Below are 23,616 nucleotides of genomic sequence, written 5' to 3'. Positions count from 1 at the left end.
GATAAAGAAACTATAAGATACATGACAAATTTGAAGCTTTAAGATTAGCAAAAAAAAAAAAAAAAAAGTGCCTCTTCACTTCTTGAATTCTTAAATAAACACAGTAGCCATACCATGTATTTCTTTTCATTCTCCAAATGCAAATGCACAAAAGATCTGGGAGTATATCCCAGTGTACAAACTACCTCAATAATACAGGCTAATTTGACTCTCTTAAAGAGTTGCTTGACACTGATTGATTGTTGTTCTCCACACTCGAAGAAGACAAAGATAGCACCTTGGGGTCAAGATAAAATGAGTCCAACTGTGACCAAGCTCAGAAGGCTCTACCACAAATTAGACACAAAAAGTCTATGGGAACATGTGACATTGAGACACCTCTTAAATTTGCACATCTCACATTTCTTTTTGAGTCACTGTAATTCTGCTTGGTTCACAGAGCACAATGCCTTCTGGGATACAATCAATTCTAAAGTTCTCCAGTGAGACTTTGAGAGTCCTTGTACTGCTTCTTCTGACCTCCATGTGAGCACTTGCCTCTTCTAAGTTCTCCATACAACAATCCTATAAGCAAACATGTATTTGGCATTCAAACAACATGAATCAGAGCAGAGTTTGACCGCCTGGCAATTCAGCTCCAGAAAGGACCTCCGTGTCTAGTACCGTACCTTGTATTGTATCCTGCCAGGTGATCTTCAGAATCTTCCTAAGACATTTCTAATGAAAGCGACTCAGTATCCTAGTATGACACTAGCAGAGTGTCCAATAAGCAGACAAGGTCATCACACATGCTCTATGAGCCTCCAGGTGGGCAGACAGCCCAATGGCTCTCCTCTCCTGCTCTTTCCTTCAGTTTCCTGCTCTAGCAATGCATGCATCAATCTCATATATGTGTACATCCCCGAAAAGCATTTTGCCAAGATATGTGAGTTTATCCAAAGCATTCAAAACCGTTCTAATTGTTGTAACCAATGGTTCGACATACAAATGGTGCAGTATTGGCTGATGGGAGAGCTGTGTTCTTGGCATTATTAGGGAAAAAGTCAGCACAAGCAGTAGAGAATCTATTCATACTGAGACACCAGCTCTCCCTCCATTTTAGTCTAGGCTTAGAGCCTTTTCAAGTTAAATAATTTATAATAAATGACTATCTATGGTAAATTATGGTAGCTGACCTTGATGCTTTTGATTTTATCCTCACTGAAGGCATCTGACAACATCACTGAAAAAACTAAGCTATAAAGCCCCAGAACAGGCACATAGCCCTGCTTGACTCTCTAGGTATCTGGAGGAAAAGCTGGAGAGCACTGCCCATTGTCCATTAACAGCAGTTAATGTGCTGACAAACTTCTCCTGGCAACCAAATCTTAGCCGCATCTTCCACAAGCCCTCCAACTTGGTGAGATAAACAGATGATGTTCTGCTCTGCTCCTCCGATTTCTTACGGAGTTACCAGGCAACAAACATTACACTCATCATTTCTCTCCCCTTTCCTTAATCACAGTGGCTCTCAGGTAATGATCATCTTCCAGGTAAAGGATCAATCTACTAAGGGCGTCAGCAAGGACTTTGCCAGCAATGATTAAGAAATATTTCTATTTCTTAATCAGAGGGAAACCCACTCCTCATACTCCATACTACTTCACCCCACCTATGATTATCGCAAGAAAACCTATTTCCTTTTCTTTTATAGAGATGGACAATGGAGGCATCCTTGAACTCCTGAGGAATAATCTCTTGCCATAAAACCCAGAGGATTCCAGTCAGCTTTGACACAAGCAATGGACCCCATACCTTATAAATCTCAGCTGGAATACAATCAGCACCGGGTGCTTTGCTAGGAAAGAATTATAATGCCATCCAAAACCTCTTCTTCAGTTCAAAGTTCATTTACAGAAAGACTGATTTCAGTCTGAGCTATAACAATCAATGACTTTAGCACTAGTTGATGAAGGTTTGTTGAGAACACAATGGAAATGTTTAGTCTATATCTAGGACTTATCACCAATCAGCATGGCTCCATCAGTGTTGAATAATTGAAATACAACATAGGTCTTTAGCCCATAAATAGATTTCAGTTAATCTATCTTTAGGTTTACCATAGATGGTTACAATTGGTGTAAATCTGAATTTCATCTTAATACTGAATCAAAAAGCCAGCATCTCTCCAAACCTCACTTGCACTTTATTTTTGATCGAGTTAAACATTGCCTTCCAAGAGACAGAAAAGCAATCCTTCTAAAGTATTCTAAGTTCCTGAGTTTTTTTCCTAAGAAAAATTTCTAAGAGTTCTAGTTTTTTATTTAGCAGCTTCTGAATTTCCTCAATCTTATTATTTTTGAGTGTTCTGACTCAGATGAGTAAATGCAGTGCTATATACCAAATTTTTAAAAGCTCAGCTTTATTTCTAAATTAGCAACAAACTGTTCATGCAAGTGCTCTATTCTGCTGACAAATGACAATTAAATCTTCTTTACTTTAGGACCACTGCTTTTGTTGAATGTTAATTTTTTAGCTCAGAGAACAAGTCTATGATCAGACTAGTATTCTGTGCCACCTATCACCTCCGTCCTCTCAAGTCCCATGTGTCACTTCTCTTTATAATGACATGGTCATTTGCTACGAGGGCATACCCACCCAGTTTTCTTACATTTAGTTAACATAAGACATTGTTGGGGAAAAGAAGGTCCTAAGCTGCAGGAGTCTTCCCCAACAAGTGACTGTAATTGCTGCTGTTCCCAACTTTATTCCTCCTAAAGACTCTCTTTGCCATATCCCATAGTCTGTTCCTACTCTAGCATTAAAGTAATTCAAATTGCGATCTTATCCTCTTTCATCATACTGAGGATGAGCCCCCAGGTTTTCATAAAACTTTTCTTTAACTCCATCAGGCTCTGTCATGGTGAGAGCATACATACTGATGATGGCAGCTTTGCATTTTCCTAGATTACTTTTGACTTTCACAGCTTTATGATGCTTAAAAATATACAGACATTAAGTAAACTGCTCAAGAATCACTCATCATCAAAGATAGAATTTGAACCCAGTCCTCTCTGACTTCAAGGCCAATATATCATCCATTACACCAAGACTTCTTGGTTTCATTTCTTATTTCAGTTAGATATTTGTAGAACTATTATTAAAAAATAAATAAATAATAACCCTCTACTTACCATATGGAGACGTTCAACTAGCTTCTGATCCCCAAGGCAGTTATTTGTGTCAAACCATGAATCAAAATCCTATTTTGACAAAACAAAGAAAAACAACATATATATGAAACAAACAAAATAGCTTTTTGACCTCTCCCCCAAAGTGATTAGCCCAATAATTTAGATTTATGGACTAGTTAGGATTAGAAACTCAGAAGTCAATTAATCCAAAGCTCCCATTTTATACAGTAGTAGTTCTTAATAACACCAAAAGAATGTTTATAAATTCCATAGATATAAACTACTATATCCCATTAAATATCATTTCAGAAAAGTACTGGTGGGAAAAGTCAAGAAATTTATTGTCAACCAAAACTAAATAATATTAGAAAAGCAATACCTTAGTTTTTTGTTTTTTTTTCCTTAGCTTCAATGGTGGGAAAGGGAAGATTTCCTGATCTCTCTCTCTCTCTCTCTTTTTTTTTTTTTGCTGAGGCAATTGGGATGCTAAGTGACTTGCCCAGGTTCACACAGCTAGGAAATGGTAAGTGTCTGAAACCAGATTTGAACTCTGGTCCTCCTGACTTCAGGGCTGGTGTTCTTATCCACTGCACCACCTCGCTATCCCTGATTTCATTCTTAAAGCCAATCTAGTCTATTTAGGCAGAAGAATGCTAGTCAGATTTAAACCAAGTGATTAAAAGTGAAATTAAGACTACCAATTTTTATTTCATATCGTAAGTAGTTTTAAAATTAGTACTTTGTAAGATTTGATTGAACAGCTACTATATTCTTTTAAAGTTCATCACTAAGCCAAACCACAAAGATTCATGGGAAAAAAACAAACTGAAAATACAGATTGATCACATGCCTGGTCATGGTAACAAAGTCTCAAACTTCTGCCCTAGCAAAAATTTTTAAAACCATCGACTGAGGGCACAAAGACAAGAATGAAACAATCCTCACTCTAAAAGAGCCTACATACTCTATCACAGGAAAAGAGATCAATCATAGTGCTGAACTTTCTAAGAAGGAAAAAGCAGCTTATTTTCCAAAGAATAATGCTGTAGATCCAATAAGTGCTATCAAGAAATATGGCATCCAGTACTTGTCAAAGGACAATGAGTGGTGGGGTTTGGCAGCTCTCCTAATGAGGATACTGAAGTAGTTTTTTAAATCAACCTGGGAATATCTGCTATTTCCTCAGGCAACAGAGGCAACATGTCTAACACAGAGAGAGAACCTCTGGAGATTCATCAAATCACATGGCTACTACTCATTTCTGTGATTCATGTTGAAAGAAATGATAAAGCCAAAAGGGCTCCAAAGATAAACTTTGGAAGATTATGATGTTATGGGTAAATACCTGAGTAAGGGGAATAGGTACTATTTTCATCCCCAATGTAAATGAAAGTCAAAAGATAACCACTATGGAAAGCAAAAAGTTTTTTAAAAATGCTAGGCTGGAACAGTTTTTGGATTAATTGTTCACAGGTTAAAATATTGGTGACAGACTGGGCAAATTTTTAGTATCTAACAAGTGCTGGAAAGAATGTATTTATTTTGAGATTTACAAATAGAATCAAAAAGGCTTTCAATTGAAAAAGAAGAAAACTTCCAATAGAAAGTGGCTATCATGTAGGCAGAATAGAAGCAAAGCTGCCCAGAAATTCCCAGGGGGAAAAAAAAAAAATCTATAAATAACCTCGGGTGTTTGTAAACAAATACAAAATATGAGTAATAAACAAGGTGAATTATAAATTCTAAAGCAAGGAGACAAACCTAGTCATAGAAATATTACTTGAAATTTGAGAGTATGACTAGATTCAACTGCCAGAAAGGTATGGATTTAGAAAGATGGAGGGAAGTATATGCAAAGAGAAAAGACATACTCCATGAGGATTTACAACATTCATAAGAAACATAGGGGAACAAACAGCATCTGAGAAGATAAACAGAAACTTAAATAATATTCTCATCAAACTACACTATATTTCAACTGTACAGAAAAGAGAAAAAAGGATGAGGCCTGCAATAAACAGATCCCTTCCTGGCACAGAAATATAATGAAAGAGGATTCAGCTTATCTAAATATATGCTGGAGCTCTTTCTTCCCAAAGCATAGTCACTAATACTGTCTGTCCTTGGGAAGAAGGGCTCAATCCATCTTCCAACTAATAATCTGTTACAGAAGGAAGATTGGAACAGCATATCCTAACAAAGGGCAGCATGAAACAGCCTGAAATTCTACAAGTAAGTCAACTAGTCAAACAGGACTAAAGTTCTGATGACTCAAGAAAAAAAACAAAAAATGCTAAAATAAGAATTAAATAAACTTTTAAAAGAACAACTACCAAATTGATCTACCAAAAGAGAGATACTGGGCTTACAAATCTTTACAGAAGACATTAACTGTCTTCAAGAACTGAAAGTGTTGTCAAGTGGAAGAGACTTCTCTTAGTTGATCCCAAAATAACAATGCCCACAAGTTGCAAAAAAAAGCAAATAGGAGTTTCCTGCAAGCTTCCTACTTGTGACTACTATATAAAAGTAGAAAGGAATGTACATGAGATAATATTTTCTCCTAATCAAAGGGTTTTTAACAAGGTGACATGTAGTCAAAGGGTCAGGTATGGCCTGGATTAAAGGACACAGAAGTACCTTCTGACTCATCTAATCAAAATTTTTATTTTAAGATTAGTCCTCTAACCAGACAATGCTGCCTTTCCTACCAAAACTTAATTACTAGAAAAACTTACATCTGCTGAGTTAAAAACATCTGGCAACAAAAAGTTGAGAAGCGCCCAGAGTTCGTGTAAGTTATTCTGAAGAGGTGTTCCTGTTAGCAGTAGTCGATTTGTAGTCTTGAATTCTCTTACAATTTCTGACAACTAGAAAAAGAAAAAAGAAAATTATTATTGTGTATGATCATAAAAAATTTTCAGTGTAACAAATAATTTTCTAATGACCTTACCTTGGATTTTTCATTTTTGATTCTGTGAGCTTCATCAATGACTAAGTACCTCCAATTAAATTTTTTAAAAACAGACTTCTCTTTAATGAGCATCTCATATGATGTTACACATACATCCCACTCTCCTGGTAATAATACATCTCTGACAAAGGCAGCCTATGTAGCAAGAGAGATGAAAATTAAAACAATATATTTATAGTTCTCCATTATTGCAGTTTCTAAAACAAAGTTTGGGTGTTGCTTCAGTAACACAAGAGAATTATCTAGGTCCTATGCCTGTTACTTTGGTATCTTTTGGGATTCTCATTCCACTTACTTACAAGATGCTTCCTCCTAAGAAATTTCTCCTATTTCTTAAAAAGTACTACAACAATCCCCAAGCATGGTTGTGAAGGATGCCATGTACTTGAGAAAAAGTAAATTTGTAAATTTTAATTTTATAATGTATATTTCCATTTTTCCCCAGTTACATATTTAGAATTAAGACATCTAAAATCTAAAGAAAAAAACAACTTTTAAGGGCCTTATCACAGTATCAGAAATATAATGGAGGGCCTTGAAATTTAGGAAAGAGAAGAATCTCAAATGAAAGAAAGTGGAATGGATAAATGAGTGTTACTTTCTACTCTTTCTTGTAAATGGAAAACTGCTGCTCTTTTCCCTTAACCCTTTGCATGCTCATTTCATTCAACAGAAACACCTGCTAAAAATGAAGCTATATTTTCAAAGGGAAAAAAAAAAAATTGTTGGGATGGATGAGATTTAGAACAAAACTTTATCTTGATTTTCTTCTCCAAATCAGAGCAATAAACAAAAGAGAGAAAAAAGGAAAAATTAAACTGGCTTTAAATACACAAAAGAAAAAAGTTTTTGGAATAAATAGTTAAAAGACTATAATGTATTTATTTACTAAGAAGGAAATGATAATGTATACACCGATACATAGACAGATTTTCCAACATAAAAATTCTAAGTTGAATATAAACTGTATTTTTAAACAATGTGCACCAGAAAGGAGGTTCTAGGACCAGGAAAAAAGCCATGGATTAAGAACTTAGAAAGGACCTAAGGTAGAAATCATTAAGAACGGCTCCCATTTAATAGATGAGGAAACTAGAATTACACAAAAGTTACATGACCTGCCAAAGGTCATACTATGACTATGTCCAGCATGCCAATTACTATGGCACACTGTGACTTTCTCAGAGTCAAACCTCTTAGTGAGCAAAGCAAAATCGAGCCCAGCCAGCACCCTATCCATTAGACCATATCCTCAATTACAGGGTATAAAACAGTGTCATTAGAATGACCCTTAAATTAAATCCTTAGATAAATAAAGCTGATAATTTTTCCCTTCTTCAGAAGACAAAGATCTATTTGGGAAGAAAACTTCAACAGTCACAGTGAAGGTTGAGATGTTGTGAAGAAATACAGACATCAGGCAATAAGTCTTGATCATCTGAACTTCTCTCATAAACAGATGGGGAAGAAAAGACTGCATTACATTATACAAGTTTTCAGTAACTGCTCATGCTCAATTCTGGCATGATGCTAATGCCTTCCCTATACACTTACTACCCAAGCTCCATATCCATAATTTTCAACAATACTTTTCCAGAGCTGCACTATTTGTTTTAAAGCCCACTAATACATAAACGCTCTTTGATTAAAAGTTTGAGAATTTTTTCTCTTAGAAGCAAAATTAAGACAGTTACTTGGTAACAAAAATTCAATACAATACTTGATACTTACTCTTTGTTCTTTATCACCTATCAAACAAACGGATCTAAGCGTTGGTACCCATCTCTTGAATTCATTCATCCAGTTATGTAAAGTAGACTTTGGAACCAATACCATATGAGGGCCAGGAATATTTCTATAGTGTTTCATATATCCAAGAAGAGAAATTGTTTGAAGTGTCTTTCCCAAGCCCTGAAAATATCCAAGATTAAAGACAAAACATCTAAAACCATCAATAATATTACTTTTTCTTTAATTTTTTTGGGGGGATGAGGCAATTGGGGTTAAGTGACTTGCCTAGGGTCACACAGCTAGGCAGTATTAAGTGTCTGAGTCCGGATTTGAACTCAGGTCCTCCTGACTCCAGGGCCGGTGCTCTATTCACTGTGCCATCTAGCTGCCCCCATCAATAATACTACTTACTAGTACATACCTGATTATCTAGAACCCTGGATTCCTCTCTGATGCCTCATAAATGAAATGTACCTAAGCCAATAACTTACAAGCTATAGAGATAAGAAAAAGTGAAACTCTTATCAACTTTATTCTTTGTTGGTTAAGTATAATCATTTGGTTTAGAAAAGAAAGATTAAAGGGAAATCTAGTAACTATTCATATAATTCATTCTTATGTTCCCTTTTCTCCTTAGAAAAAAACAACTGATATTTGACTACATCTCCCTAAAATTCACTAAGTTCCTCAAACCTAAAACTAAATATTAAGCTAAATTTATTTAATACCAAATACATCCTGATATTCAACACTCAGAAACTAGTTAGTCCCAGGCTTTGATTACCACACAACTATGACTTCCTAATGAAGTAATTCCTAATAAAGATTTATTCAGAAACCTGAGATAAACTTAGCTCCCAAAAGAATCATTGAACTGTGGCTCACAGTATCAACCACTTAGTTTAAAGTAAGCAATCATTCCAATTATCAAAGGCCTCAAGGCAAGTTTTGGGTTTTTTTTTTTTTTTTTTAGGCAAGTCATAAACAATTCTTTTTGTAACTATATAGTTAAGACCAAGTCAAAATTGAAATGAGAAATAAAGAATATCAGGAAGGAATGGGCAAAAGGGGAAGTCATGAAATAAAATAATTTACATCCAATGAAAAATGTTTTCCTTCACATGTACTACTGAGCTATTTGATAGAGGTCTATCAAATTACTGCAATTTTTCCACTCCCTTCCCTTGTCTAGTTATTTCCTATAATCAGAAACATACATTTTAAAATAATTTTTAATAAGAGGTACATTAAGTAGATATGGAAAAATGCAAAGATAAATAATCCTAAATCAAAGTTGGTCATTTTTTTGTTTCTTCTAAAAAGCTCAAGTAGTCACTTGCAATAGCCAAAATGCCAGTGGTCTTAACTGCCCCCCCCCCAAAAAAAAAAAATTGCATCCTTAATTTTAAAGGAAATTTAAAGAGTGGTAATTTTATTTTTATAATTAGCATGTACTTGCAGAAACCAAAATTTCTAATATTAAGTATATGTAATTAAGATTTAAAAACAGCTTTTCTACACCTTGCTGTAAAACCTGGAACATCATCTTTTGAATCCTAGGGTAAAAATACGTAATACCACAATATCCCAAAACCCACAAGTATGGCTAATTCCTTAGTCTAGCACATTATTTGGCCAGTCTATCTTATTCCTACGTCTTCAAATTCTGCAGACAGACGTTCCCGTACCTCTCACAATCAGATACCTATTTGGAGCTAACCCCTCCAAAATTTTAAGATAATAACAGGTTATGTAATTCAATAGAACAAAGCTAACACTAATTTTTTCTTAAAATTACATGTAATAACATTATTGATCATGATAATCTGACCATAATAACGTCATTTAAAAAATGCATATGTATTTGAGACAATGTTGGTGCTTTCCTTATTACTATGTGATTGGCTTAAGAGAAGAATAGCAAAGTGGCTTAAAAACATAAAGTTGGCACTCTACTGATAAAGCCAGGATTAGATAAATCATCATTCATAAATAATAAATTACATAAGCTACATTGTAGCTTAGTCTATAATAGGTAAGAAATAATACAAATTCAGTATCAAAAAATCCTAAGTTTTTGGAAAATAAAAAATTGCTTCCCATATGAATTTCCTTAAAAAAATCAAAATTATTATCAAATAAACTGCTTCACAGTTGGCTTATGCAATACAGAGCCTATGCAATTTAAATACATTCAGTTTTGAACCAGACTGCAAACTGATTACAAACTTGTTATCATTTTAGATTATAATGAATAATACATCTAAATTTTAAAGCTTCATAACAATATCTTATACTTTTAGAAATGTTTACATCAAATTAAGGCTTCATTTAAAAATTATTAAAAACATACCATTTCATCTGCAAGAATCCCATTGATTCCGTTCTCATACAAAGATATCAACCAATTTAATCCACGGACCTGATAATCTCTCAGTTTACCCCATTTTACATCTAAGAGGGACACACAAAAGGAAAAAAAAATTATAAAGTTTAAAGGGGAAAAAAAGCTATTCTAGTCTGTAGAAGTACTAATTATAACAAATTAATTCCAGGTGGGAAAATATCTACACTGACAATAGCACCATGAGATTAATTAATCAAAGGCCCACCTGAGCTGCCTTTCATATTACTGTTATTCTTTTATCTTCAAGTAAAAGTGAACATTGTTTCCAACTGAGTATAAAAACAGGCAACACTCAATACAATGAAATTTAGCAGTTTCAAATGAAACTAATTACAACAAAATTAGTTAAAAACTTTGTCATTTAATCTAAAACCTAAAATTAGAGAGTTCACATATTTCCTAAATACATAAATGGTACTTCCAAGGACATAAAATGACTAAATGTCTCTTTTCTAGAGATAAAAATGCAGAACTGCAACATCTTCCCCATGATATTGTTCCCTCTCCCATCCCACGCACATGATGGAGAATCCTCAAACCGAGTGCACACATTGGTAGCCTTGGAGCTTTCAGTTAACAGCTCCTCATCTTCTTCTTGTTCTGTTCGACGATGCCTATAGCTATAAAAGAAAAAAGGTGAGTTTTAAAGTAAAATTAATTCATAAGAAAAACTCCCTATATTATTTATTCTAACATATTTTAAATATTCAAAAGAGATGGAGCAACGAGGTGGTTCAGTGGATAGAGCACTAGCCCTGAAGTCAGGAGGAACTGAGTTCAAATCTGGCCTCAAACATTTAACACTTCCCAACTGTGTAACCCTGGGCTTAGTCCCAAGTGCCCTTAGGAAAAAAAAAAAATTCAAAAGATAAACCAGAAATCTGAATTTCAAAGATTGGTTTGACTTCTACATTTAGCTATTAGTCAATATTTCAACAGTTCTTCCCCCTATCTTAAAATGAAGCCCAATATAAAAAAAACAAAAACACCCAATTAAGATTTTTTAAAAATCAGAATTAAAGTGATAAGTTGTCACTGAGTAAAAATGTTTTCTCTTCATTTCCAAAAACTCTATTAATCCAAGAAACATTATGTAGTAATAATACTTAACCAACATACCTAAGTAACTCAAGCCCAGAAGAATCAGTTGTCTTTTGGACAAAAGAAAACGAGGTCACCACTTGGCCTTTACATTACAAATCACAATTACCCAAATCATAAAGCAAGGAATGAGAATATAATCTTTAGAACATCCAAACAAAAATTAAGTTTAAAAAAAAAAAAAGGAGCTTTACTTTTATCAAAAATGTAAGGCCTCATGACAGGGTCACTAGCATTTTGCTAATTGTCTTAAGATAAAGCTATCATCTGTGTGCAGGTCCACTCCACCTTACTGATCTCCCCTCTCTCTTAACAGCATACAACACTTAATAATTCAATACTGAATAAAAATATTGAAGTGGCAAAACACTTCACAACTTTAAAACAACTTAAATATATCTATGTTGTATCAAAAGGATCTAGAGTTTCTGAGATAAGAGCCCACAGAATATGACATAACCCTCTTTCTTTTTTAAGATGAGGAAAACTCTTCCAGTTTGGCATTTGCAGCCCAAGAAATCCATGTTTCTGGATTTATTTCACACTAATCATCCCCTCTGTCATGTCTCAAAATCCACTTAAAGCCAGTACTCCTAGGAAGGGCAGTATTGCTCCCTCTCATTTGTGACTGCTCCTTTCTGGCTCAGAACAGAAAGGTTTCCTAACTTGCAGTCCTCAATTTACCTTCTATTACACTTATTTATGTACATTTTCTATCTTCCCTATAAATTCCTATAGAGGTAAGGGTCAATTTGCTTTAGTATCTCCAACATACACATTGTATAAGCTTATGCCTACAAGGAATACCAATGTTCATCGAGTTGCTTACCCTCTGAATTGATAGCTGTGTTGTTTTAATTTTTATTTCTTCTATCTATTTCCAAACTGCCCTGATCAACATCACTATTTCCTTGCTCATACTTCTAACCTACACCATCTTTTTCCCCTTTTGTCTCTACAACTCTCCTATAAATAACCAATAAAATTATTCCATTCTATTATCATTATACTCAGCAATTATATACATATTTTTACAAAAAGGACCTTGCACTTGCCAACGAAAGTAAAACTTCAAATTTAATGAACATCCTCTCAAAAAAAAACACAAACCTGTGGACAATACTGAAAAGTTAGCTAAACTTAGCTTTTTAACAAGAATTAAGAAAATGAAATCGTGTTCACTGTAATCTTTACCAAGGGATATAATAGTCGTTACTTACTCGCCAACTGACAGCAAATTCTGTTTTTCATCTTTCTTTATTCTTGGACGTCCTGGTTTCATCTTCAGTGGTGAAGTTGGAGTCTTCTGAGCAGCAGGCTGAATGAAATGTGCAAACAGCTCTGTCTGCTTTAACAAATACTCAAATCTGTTTGCTCGATCAGTTTGCTGTAGACAGAATTTATAAAATGCTTAACCCAAACAGTAAATACCAAAAACTCAGAAAACTGTGTTAACATATCAACCACAACTAGTTTTTTTCATTTAGAATACTAAACTATAAAATGAGAACATGTCCACAAATAAAAGGCTAAGTACACTGCCGCCTATAATTTTCATTTATCTTGTAAATCTAAAACTCTTCAATACTCAGGTGGGAAGTGGGGTAAAAATTTAAATATTTCTTTTTTTTCTTCCTATTCTTTGAGAAGCTTAAGAACAAAGAATTCTCTTATTGCTCCTTTTTTAAAGACAAAAATTAAGGCATTTTAGATAAATGATGGGTAAACAATGTCAGGACACATCTCAAATGAGATTTAAGTACCAACAGACTAGAAACTCATTTTATCCATTATTTTTCCATAGATAAATATTAATCTATATTCAGAGTAGAGAATATAGTATCCTTTAAGAAAAGGGCCAGTTCTATCTAAGAAATAGCTCATCACATTAATACATTGTTGGTAGAGTTGTGAACTGATGCAACAATTCTGGAGAGTAACTTGGAACTATGCCCAATGGGCTATAACACTGCATGCCCTTTCATTCATCAGTGTTTCTACTTGGCTTGTATCCTTGCAAAAATGTTTGTGGCAGCCCTTTAAGAAATTGGAAACTGAATAGATGCCCATCAGTTGGAGAATGGCTGATAAGTTATGATATACAAATTTCAGAGAGGCCTGGAGGGACATACATGACCTGATGCTAAGTGAAGTTAAGTAGAACCAAGAGAACATTGTACATAACAATAACAAGATTATGTCATTTCAACAATGCGGTGATTTTTCTTGTGCATAATAATTATGGAAATATGTATAATAGAACTGCATATGTTTAACATATATTGGATTACTTGATGTCTAGGGGAGGGGGAAGGGAGAAAAATGTGGAACATAAAAGTTTTACAAAGATGAATGTAGAAAATTATCTTTGAATATGTTTTGAAAATAAAAAGAGAAAAAGAAATATGCCCATCTTGTAGATATTGAATATACTGCCACTAACGCACTTATCAGTTGCACGCTAATATATAAATAGATTTTAAAGGAATGATCTGAAAAAGTGTAAAATCAAAGTACTTTTCACAGAACATCAAGCATACCACAATTAATGGAGAAATATAGTGCCACCAAAGAAAACCCAATGGAACAATTAGTATTTTTTTTTAAATGACTTTTTGTTTAGTCATTTCTCCATTTTGATCAATCAGCTCTCCCTTTTATGTCTTCTCTGCACCTTTTTTGTTTACCTTAGGATCTGTTTGTTCCCTCCTAATTTGCTCAAATCACTTTCCTTTCATCCTCCAACAGACCAATTCTCAAGCAAAAAAATTCTTACTGGAACTAAGCATGTTTATATAAACATAACAGTCCTACTCTCTTTACCAAATACTAAAAAAAAGTACATAAGAAATCAAGGTTTTAGTAAATATGGCTTTATCCTGAATCTAGTAACTTTTGCATTAGTTCTAGGACTTTGATCTTCTAAAAATGTAATGTAGGTATACAAAAATATCAACATTTACAATTGGATAAGCTTTTCAAAGAGATAGAGGCACAAAATTTCAAGTAAAAACTGAAAACTACTCTGTAGAGAATTTTTTTAAAAAAGCTTATTATGAATTCAAATATACAGATTTTCTTAAGAAATTCCAACCTTCAGAGACAACAATAACCAAGACCCATTCCAGCTGTACAGTCAACATAAATAATAATAAGTATTTTCTAAAGGCTCATTCCAATTATCAAAGACTCTTATGACCATTTCCTCACAATTTGCCATCAATCCACAAATACTTATTATTTTATGCCTCTTATACATATCCTTTATGTATGAGGATACATACAGAAAAGAAAAAAATCCTAATCTCAAGGATCTAACATTTGGTCAAAGGAAACTAGGTGAAGATAGAAGTAGACCAACAATACAAGGTAGGGAAGATAATAAGCATAACCAATGGTCTTCTAACGTAAGGTAGAAAAGATAATAAGCATTAACCAAAATTCTCCTCATGTAAAGAAGGTGGCATTTAAGCCACATCTTGAAAGAAAAGAGAAACTGGCTGAAGCAGAGGTGAGGAAGGAATGGCCAGTGCAGAGACATCCACTTGTGAAATGGTATACTATGTTTAAGAGGAAGAAACAAAGTCAAATCTACTATAAAGATTAGCAGACGGGAAGCACATAGAATGAGGCTAGAAAGGCAGACTGGAGCCAAGTTGTAAAGGACTGTAATAATTAAACAGAGGAGTTTGTTCAATTTAATCTAGAAGTAACAGGAAGCCATAAAGAGTAATATGGGTAGACACACTCTCAAGAAAAACCACTCTTGCAACTGGGGAGGATGACTTGGGGAATGGAGGGAGGCAGGGAAACCAATTAGGATGCTACTGCACCACTACAGGAAAGAGATGGAGGATAAAGACAGAATGAACCAAGATGCCAGCTGTACAACTGAAGAGAAGTTGATACTTAGAAGTCAGAGATACCATAAAGTTAGACACGATTGGAAATCTGACTGGAGTGAGGTGGCAAGGAGTGAGGAGGGAAGAATAAAGCCAAGGTTCACAACCGTGGAGGTCTGATATCCCAGAAGAAGGAAAACATAGTAGAGGAAGGGCTCAGGGATAAGGAAGAATTGTTTTGAACATGTAGAATTTGAGGGGGCTCCAAGATATCTGGTTTGCATGTTCAATAAGCAGTCGTTAAGATGGCACAGGGGCTAGAGCATATAAATCTGTGAATCATCTCCAGAAATGACTGAACCCATGGAAGTTACCCAAGAAAAAGAGGGCAGAGAAGAGGGCTCAGCACAGAGGCAGGGGACACCCGCTATTGAACAGGAGATGTTAAGCCAACAAAGACTGAGAAAGAGAAGTCAGCCAAGTAAGAGGAAAACTAAGAATGATAAACCTGTATGAAAACCCACCGAGGGGAGAGGATCCAGTAACAGTGCGTGGGCAACAATATCGGAGGAGAGCTATAAAGAGCTCGGCAATTAAGCGGTCCCTAATAGCTGGAGAGAGCAGGCTCAGTGAAGCGGTATGATCGGAGGTCAGCCTGCCAAATGCTGAGGAGTCTGGGAGAAGGAAGGAGCCAGACAAGTTCTGGGACTTTGAGAAAGGCAGACAGATAACAGACAGTGCTGGAAGAGATGGCGCAGTCTGGGAAGGTCTATTATAAATGGTCTATTACAAATGAGGGAGTCGTGTTCGGGGAAAAACAACTGGGAAACACCTAGGAGACAGGCAGAGAGCGAAGATTAAAGGGGCAGCAGAAAACATTTGTGAGGGGACAATCTGCCCGAAAAGGAAGAGAACAGACCTCAGGCTATGCACACAGGGAGCGGCCTTGGCAAAGCAGCAGGCAGCCTCATTATCAAAGTCGGGCAGAAGGGAGGTGAGACTGAAGGGCTGCTCAAGTCTCAAGGTCTTTTGAGGTGACACGTCAAAAAAAAATCTCACTTTTCTCCACAGAGACCAGATCATCAGCTGAAAAGGGGGAGCAAGGAAGAAGTGTCAGAGGCCAGGGAAATGGTGAGAATATTGGGAACAGTTACTGTGGAGTGGGGAACAGGCTATCAATCAAGAAAAAATTGCCACTTGTGATTGCTTAGACCAGTGAACCCTACTTCTGGCCAGTTCTCTTCCCACTGTTCCCCAAGGCAGTTGACAAATACAGAGAGATAATCTTAGAGGGAACTTCAAGTTCTCCAGCTGTGTTCTCTTGCATGAAGCCTTTTCTATTGTTCCAGTTCACAATGACCTTTTCTCTTCTAATTTCTTAAGGTACATATGTACGATTTGCTTGGCATCTGATCAACTTAAGTCTACCATGAAAAATCGACTATGTACTTATAATTTGCAAATTACTACAGCAGGGTCAGTAAGGCTGAGAAACACCCACCCTTTCCCCAACCTCCCCCCCCCCCCACAAATTTTTTTTTTTTTTTGAAACAAGAAGTGAACAAATGTTTATTTTAGTACTCCATACAAGATGCTGTGTCTCTGCTTTTGGAAAGCTTGCATCATTTAAAGGGGGAAATAAATTTGTGGGGAAATAAATTTGTACACAAATAACAAAGGTGAACATAATAAGCACATGGGACAGATCAAGTCAAAGTGCTCTGAAAAAATCAAGATTCAAATATCACTTTCAGCGTAAGGAGTCAAGGTATCAAATCATAAGAATCACAGTTTGAAATAGAAGGGAATTAAGTTATCTATCCAAACCCCCATCTCCAATTGTACGATTAAGGAAATGATGCTCACAATAGTTAAACAATGTGCTCATGGTAACACAATTATCAAGTAGCAGAAGCAAGAATAAAAGCTATGTCATCTGCCGCCAAATCCAATGCTCATTTCCACTGTCTTGCTGCTATTCCAAGACCACAGAAGCTGGAACAAGACAAGACTCTTACAAGCAGAACTGAGGGTGGGCTCATGGGTGGAAGATAAAATCAGCATAATAAATGCAGTACAAGCAATAAATGCTTCAAGAGTTCAGAGGCAGGAAGAGAAGATTATCCTAAGAAAAAGCAGGATTTGAAAAAGGCCATAAAGGATGGGCAGTTCCACAGTTCATCTCTCATCATTTTAATGTCTTTTGTCCTACAAGACCACGCTCTTGTAAACAAGTGTCAAGTCTTTTATCTCCGTAAGGTCCTAAGGGAACCAAGAAATACTCAATATTGAAATTTATACACTGCTCTAAGATTTACATCATAACAATCCTATTAAGTAATGCAAAAATGTAAATCATCCTCATTTTACAGGCACAGATGTTAAGTAATTGGCCCAAGGTCACAGAATAGTGTCAGCACCAGGATGCATGTTCAGTTGAATCCTATAATAGATATTCCCAGCACTAATCCTAATTTCCTAAAATCAAAACTGTTTGCATTTATTTTCATACAAACATTATCATTCTGGTTAAAAAAAAATACATAGTACATAGTGATTTAGAAAATATACTATCTACTACTATTTTATAGCTTTCAGGTAAGTCCTACTGGTAAAATGTCTAAACTAATAATATAACAAACTACTTCAAGAGCTTTCACAATATACACTACTCATAGGCCTACAAAAACATACCATTTTTTCTTCATAGGTAGGATCTGGTTCTTGGATTTCTTTTTGTTTCCCTGGAGATGCATCATCAAATACATCCTAAAAGAGAAAAGGAAAAAAGGGAAATGATTGCTCTTGCAGAGTAATTAGATCTACCACTTCAACTGACTTGTATCTATATAATGTTTCAATATTCTAAATTCCACATTCTAATGATTGAGCTATAATTTTAAATGGCTGTCACATGATTTATTAGTTAACGCAGATAAAATAAATTGTATCTTAGGCACTTCAATTTACCTAACCAAAACTTGAAATCTATTGATAGCATAAAAGAAGAGAGTACTTTTATCGCTCTAAAGCAAATCTCCTTTAAATATTTGTTAATTGTTGGTATGAGCTCATTTCCTCCTACTTGAAAAATGTTCAAGATTTTGTAACCCTTTAGTTTAAAAAATGAGGAAATGTTATATTAAAAAGATTTTTCATTAGAAAAATATCCTTTAAAAAAGTAATGTTATCTTTTTAGCAGTACAAAATTATCAGCTGAAAGAAAACTGCTATTCATCAGGCACTATTATAAGCAATAAACAGAATATTTTTGGCCAATTCATTTCTCTTTTCAATGTTAAACATTTTGAAACAAAAAGCAAGATAACCAACTGGTCCTTGAACATCTTTTTCTCAATATAATTTAAAAATCATTATTTCTCTTGAACATGTAAGAAGAATTTAGTTATCAATATAAACCCCCTTAATTAGAATCAAATTTACAGAAACACAAATTTAGATTTGGACCTTGTTGAATAGCTTTATTTAACAATACCTAAAATATATGTATTCAAGATTACACAGCTATTATGTTTTAGAAAAAGATCTAATCCTTGATATTTTTCACTCCCAAATCCAAGTACTTTTTCTACTGTACAAAACTGATGCGTCCAACTATAGAATATCTATAAGTAGTAAATTTCCAATGCTTAAACTAGAAATTTTCATTTTAGTGGCAACAACACTTTCCACTTGCTGATCTAAGAATCTTGGCTTTCAACATATGAGCAATAAAACGTATTTTCAACTTTTCTGCATCGACATTTAAAATCCTCACTCTCCTACACAAAATCTCCCTCTTAAACAACAACAAAAAAATCTGTCATTAAACATATACAATGTCTCTTCTTTTACACGCAGTATCCAGCTATGAAAAAAAGGGACAACCTGATATAAGCAGAAAAAGCATTAGATTAGGTGGATCAAAGACACTAGTTCCTCATTTCAATTCCACTACCTGTATGATCCTACACATGCCATTAACATCTGTGCTTCAATTTTTACCATAGGAGACAATACTAATAGTATCTGTCCTACCTTTTGAATATAATGAGAACAAATTAAGATGGAAAGTCCTATGAAAATAAAATATACTATTTCAATAATAATACAATTAAAGTAAAACTGACATAGAGTCTACATACTGTTTATGGTCAAATTAGCCAATAGAAGCCAACAGAAAAGATAATAAGGTATACTGGAAAGATGAGGGTAAAACAATAATTGTTGTAAAGACTGGCAAAACTATTACACTCTCTACCCTGTGAAAAGCAACTGCCGCACAGAAAACAACACTGCTCCACTAAACAACAAATCCCAGTATGCATCATGGGCTCTAAAAGGAACTACGGCAGCAGAAACAGCAAAGTTCTATTTTGTCCAAAAAATCTGTTAAGGTTGTTTCAGGGTTCAGAAAGACTCACATTAAGTCCTTCAAAAAGAATAAGAAAGAGGATTCTGTCTTTTCACAGACTGAAATAGTTTCAGTTCTGAAGATTTAGAGATGATTTAGGTTATCACACAGCTTGTGCTTCAAGTGAGGAAAATATTGCTCAAGCACAATCTAAGGGAGGAAATAATACGTAATACATAAAAGAGAACCAGTTTAGACAAGGGATAACAGCCCTGTGATCCTTTTAAAAAACAATCTGGAAATACTAAAGAAGGGAAAGGGACCTGTATGTGCCAAAATGTTTGTAGCAGCCCTGTTTGTAGTGGCTAGAAACTGGAAATTGAATGGATGCCCATCAATTGGAGAATGGCTGAATAAATTGTAGTATATGAATATTATGGAATATTATTGTTCTGTAAGAAATGACCAGCAGGATGAATACAGAGAGGACTGGTGAGACTTACATGAAGTGATTTAAGTGAAATGAGCAGAACCAGGAGATCATTATATACCTCAACAACGATACTGTATGAGGATATATTCTGATGGAAGTGGATCTCCTCTTCGATAGAGAGTTAATTCAGTCTCAATTGATAAATGATGAACAGAAGCAGCTACACCCAAAGAAAGAACACTGGGAAATTTAAACTATTTGCATTTTTGTCTTTCTTCCCGGGTTATTTTTACCTTCTGAATCCAATTCTTCCTGTGCAACAAGAGAACTGTTCGGTTCTGCAAACATATATTGTATCTAGGATATACTGCAACATATTTAACATATATAGGACTGCTTGCCATTTAGGGGAGGGAGTGGAGGAGGGGAAAAATCGGAACAGAAACGAGTGCAAGGGATAATGTTGTAAAAAAATTACCCTGGCATGGATTCTGTCAATAAAAAGTTATTATAAATAAATAAATGAATAATTTTTAATTTAAAAAAAAGAAATTCAATGATTTTCAATTTTAAAAGTATATCCAAAGTCTTGAAGGAAAAGTAAAAATTATTCATCCTTATGGATGTAAGAAAATAATTCTTAGGCTCATAAAATTATACAACATACCTTTCTATAAAAATTCACGTCTTTACTCATACATTAACATATGGTTACTCAAACCATAACTCAATTTTAATGTAATACTTTTAATTTTCAGTTTTCATTAAATTTCTTTGTTTGGATTTAAATAAACGTTCCAGGATACCATAACAATCATTATAACTACCCCAGCCTCAACATCTTAGCTCACACTCCACCTCTGATTCATGGTCTGAATAGTAAGCACTTTTCATCCACTTTGACTTTTTTGAATGTTTAAAACAATTTCTTTCCTGTCCTAAAGTTTTCTATAAAAAGGCCTTTGTGAGTTCTGCATTTGATGTAACTAATGCATCAGTGAATAGGAAAATTTAGAAAATCTTTACCTCAGTCAAGAAATCTTAATTTGGACTGCATTCACTAGACTTCATATTCTGTGATAATAGCAAATATATTTAAGTTTGTTTGTTTCAGAATGTCAATAATCAGAATATAAATGTTGTCTCCAGTCAAGTACATTTTTAAAAACCAATAAACAAAATACAAGGTTTTTTAAAAACCTCTACACTTCCCCATCACTAATTTGACTATAAAGATTCGATAGCATGCCTGTTTTCCTTCTCAGTTTTCAAAGAAAAGATGCCAAGATGAGATGGTATGAAATTCGGGTGCAAATAAGTCTAAATGAAATAATGTTAAAAAGCACTTTGCAAGCTTTAAAGTATTACATAAATCTGAGTTTTTCTTATTAAAGGAGATTGGACTGGATGGCCTTTGGGAAATTAATTATTAAATACCAACTACATTCTCAAAAGAAAACATTTTTAAATAACAGTAACCCAAGGAACAGAAAAATGCAGAGCAAGCACAAACTTCAAGATAACCCAGTGACAGACTTGAGTGGGAAGGGACCTGGACGGCACCGTCAAGGACACCAAGGATCAGAGGAGGAGGACGGGCTGGTCTGGTTCCCAGAGAAGCCCCAAACGGACAATCGCAGGGAGAACCCGCCCGCACGGCCCTCCCCAGCGCTTCAAGGACGCGAGGCAAGCTTCTGGCAGCCTCCTTCATCTCAAAGACTTTCTGAACAAGAACCACCACCAAGGGGAAGTGCCTATTTCTGAGCTCATCTCTCAGACTCAATCTGCACCAATTAAGTTTTTAAAAACCAGAGAAGCATACCACGAAAATCCATTTGAAAGTTTTAGAAGTTGGCACTAAAGTTGGCTCGAAAATCGGAGCCCGGCCCAGGACAGAGCCTGTAATGCCAGCGACGTTAAGCAACCCCCTCCAAACTGGTCCAGTCGGGCTCCGTTCCACCCGGCTCGCTGGTTCCCAAAAGCCACTCTTCTAACCACTTCTAACCACCTGACGTCACTTGTCCACCAAGAAACGCAGGACTGAGACCTAACCTCGGACGCTTGCTAGGCGACCGTGGGCGAGTCGTTCGCCCAGCCTGCCTCGATTTCCCTGCTTGTAAAAAGGGGATAAGGAGAGTCGGCAGCCGCGGGATGGCAGAGGGGACACTGGCCCGCACATTAGGGGGCCCCAGCCTCGGGGCAGAGGAGGAAGGAGGCCGGCTCAGGTCCCGAGCTGTCACGGACGCTGCCCGATTTCCGGGCAGCGCCCCCCAGCTGAGAGGCCCGACCGGCCCATCCGCCGCAGCCGGCTCACTTTGTTCTAGGTGCCCGCAGCTGCTCCGCCCCCGCCCGCCGCGGCTCGGGGCTCCGGGCCTAGCCGCCCGCGGGCTCGGCAGCCGGCCCGGCGCTGGCGCAGCGCACAAAGAGAGGGCGGAGGCGGCGGGGGACCCGGCCCGGCGGGGGATCCGGGGGCGGCAGGGGGTTTAGGCCCGGTGGGGGATCCTGCCCAGCGCGTCCGCGCCCTCCCCCACCGCCCTCCCCTCCCCTCCCTGCGCAGCTGCTCCCCGCGGCGGGGCCCGGGGCCTGGCCGCCTGCTTTCCATTGTTTAGCCCGGGCTAGAGCCGCGCCGAGACTGAGCCCCGTAACTTGGCTCCGATTGCCATCCGGGCGGGGGCCGCAAAGTTGGGCAGAGGGACACGCGCTGCCCGGGCAGCGGGAGGCTGCGGGGTGGGGGGGAGGATAGGGGGGGGGCGTTAGCTCAGCTCCCTCCCTCCTCGCTGGCTGCCCCGCTCACCTCCATCTCCGCGTCGCCCGCAGGCTGGGCGGCCGGGGCCGGAGCGCTCTCCACGCCGCTTTTGTTGTGATTGCCGCCGCCGCCGCCGACGGTGGCGGGCACGGCCGGGGCACCAGGCACGGTCTCCGCGGATGGCAGCGACGGCGGGGGTGGCGGCGGCTCGGCCGCGGACGACATTGCCTGCGGCGCGGCCGGGCTCGCTCGAGGCGAGAAGACTCTGGGAAGAAGCTCTCCTTCTGCGGCTGCCGCTCCTGTAGGGGCCCGCCGAGCCGGCCGCTCGCTTCTCGGCCGGGTGCCTAGGGTCCGGAGCGGACCGCCCGGCTCGAGTCGGGGGAAGGGAAGACGAAGAAAGCCTGGGAGGAGGGGAGGGAGAAAGAGAGCGCGCGCGAGGGGGAACTGGCTGCTTTCCCTCCGCGTCCTCTCCTCCTGCAGCCGCTTCTCACCCTCCTCGCCACCAACCAGGAACCAATGCCGTCCCCAACACAGACGCCGCCACCGCCGGCTTCCAGTTCTCGCGAGAATGCGGGCTCGCCGGCTGGCCTGCGGATTGGCTGGCTGTCCCACCTCGCTCACCAGCGCGCGCGCGATGGCGCTTTCCCCACCCCCTCCCTCCGCCGCACGCGGGGCGCTAGAGAGCCGAAGGGGGCGGAGCCTGAGCTGCGCGAGAAGACTGGGCGAGCCAATGGGTGCCCGCCCGTCGGCGCGAGGAGCGCACTCGCACGGCCCCCAACGACCCCCCTAACTGCCTCCTCCTCCTCCTCCTCCTCCTAGTCACCCCCCGGCCCCTCTTGGCCCAGGTTGTGTTGA

The 23,616-nt window shown here is 37.6% G+C and overlaps 1 protein-coding gene across 1 annotated transcript in view; it reads right to left on the bottom strand.

The window, feature by feature from the left end:
- Positions 1-23,081, bottom strand: part of SMARCA5 (SWI/SNF related, matrix associated, actin dependent regulator of chromatin, subfamily a, member 5) — a 41,800-nt gene extending 18,719 nt beyond the window's left edge. Inside the window, exons 1-9 of the mRNA XM_051963757.1 lie at positions 22,810-23,081; positions 17,923-17,997; positions 12,607-12,773; positions 10,805-10,905; positions 10,232-10,332; positions 7,879-8,058; positions 6,127-6,282; positions 5,912-6,043; positions 3,174-3,242 (exon numbers count right to left, since the gene is read on the bottom strand). Of these exons, the coding sequence (XP_051819717.1) occupies positions 3,174-3,242; positions 5,912-6,043; positions 6,127-6,282; positions 7,879-8,058; positions 10,232-10,332; positions 10,805-10,905; positions 12,607-12,773; positions 17,923-17,997; positions 22,810-22,986 (1,158 nt within the window). The 5' untranslated portion in view covers positions 22,987-23,081. The remainder of the gene's footprint in view (positions 1-3,173; positions 3,243-5,911; positions 6,044-6,126; positions 6,283-7,878; positions 8,059-10,231; positions 10,333-10,804; positions 10,906-12,606; positions 12,774-17,922; positions 17,998-22,809) is intronic.
- Between the last annotated feature and the right edge of the window lie 535 nt (positions 23,082-23,616).

The sequence above is a fragment of the Antechinus flavipes genome, chromosome 6 (genome assembly GCF_016432865.1).
Source record: "Antechinus flavipes isolate AdamAnt ecotype Samford, QLD, Australia chromosome 6, AdamAnt_v2, whole genome shotgun sequence".
Taxonomy (NCBI): domain Eukaryota; kingdom Metazoa; phylum Chordata; class Mammalia; order Dasyuromorphia; family Dasyuridae; genus Antechinus; species Antechinus flavipes.
The sequence above is the reverse complement of the archived record's forward strand: the minus strand, read 5'-3'. Positions and strand labels throughout refer to the sequence as shown.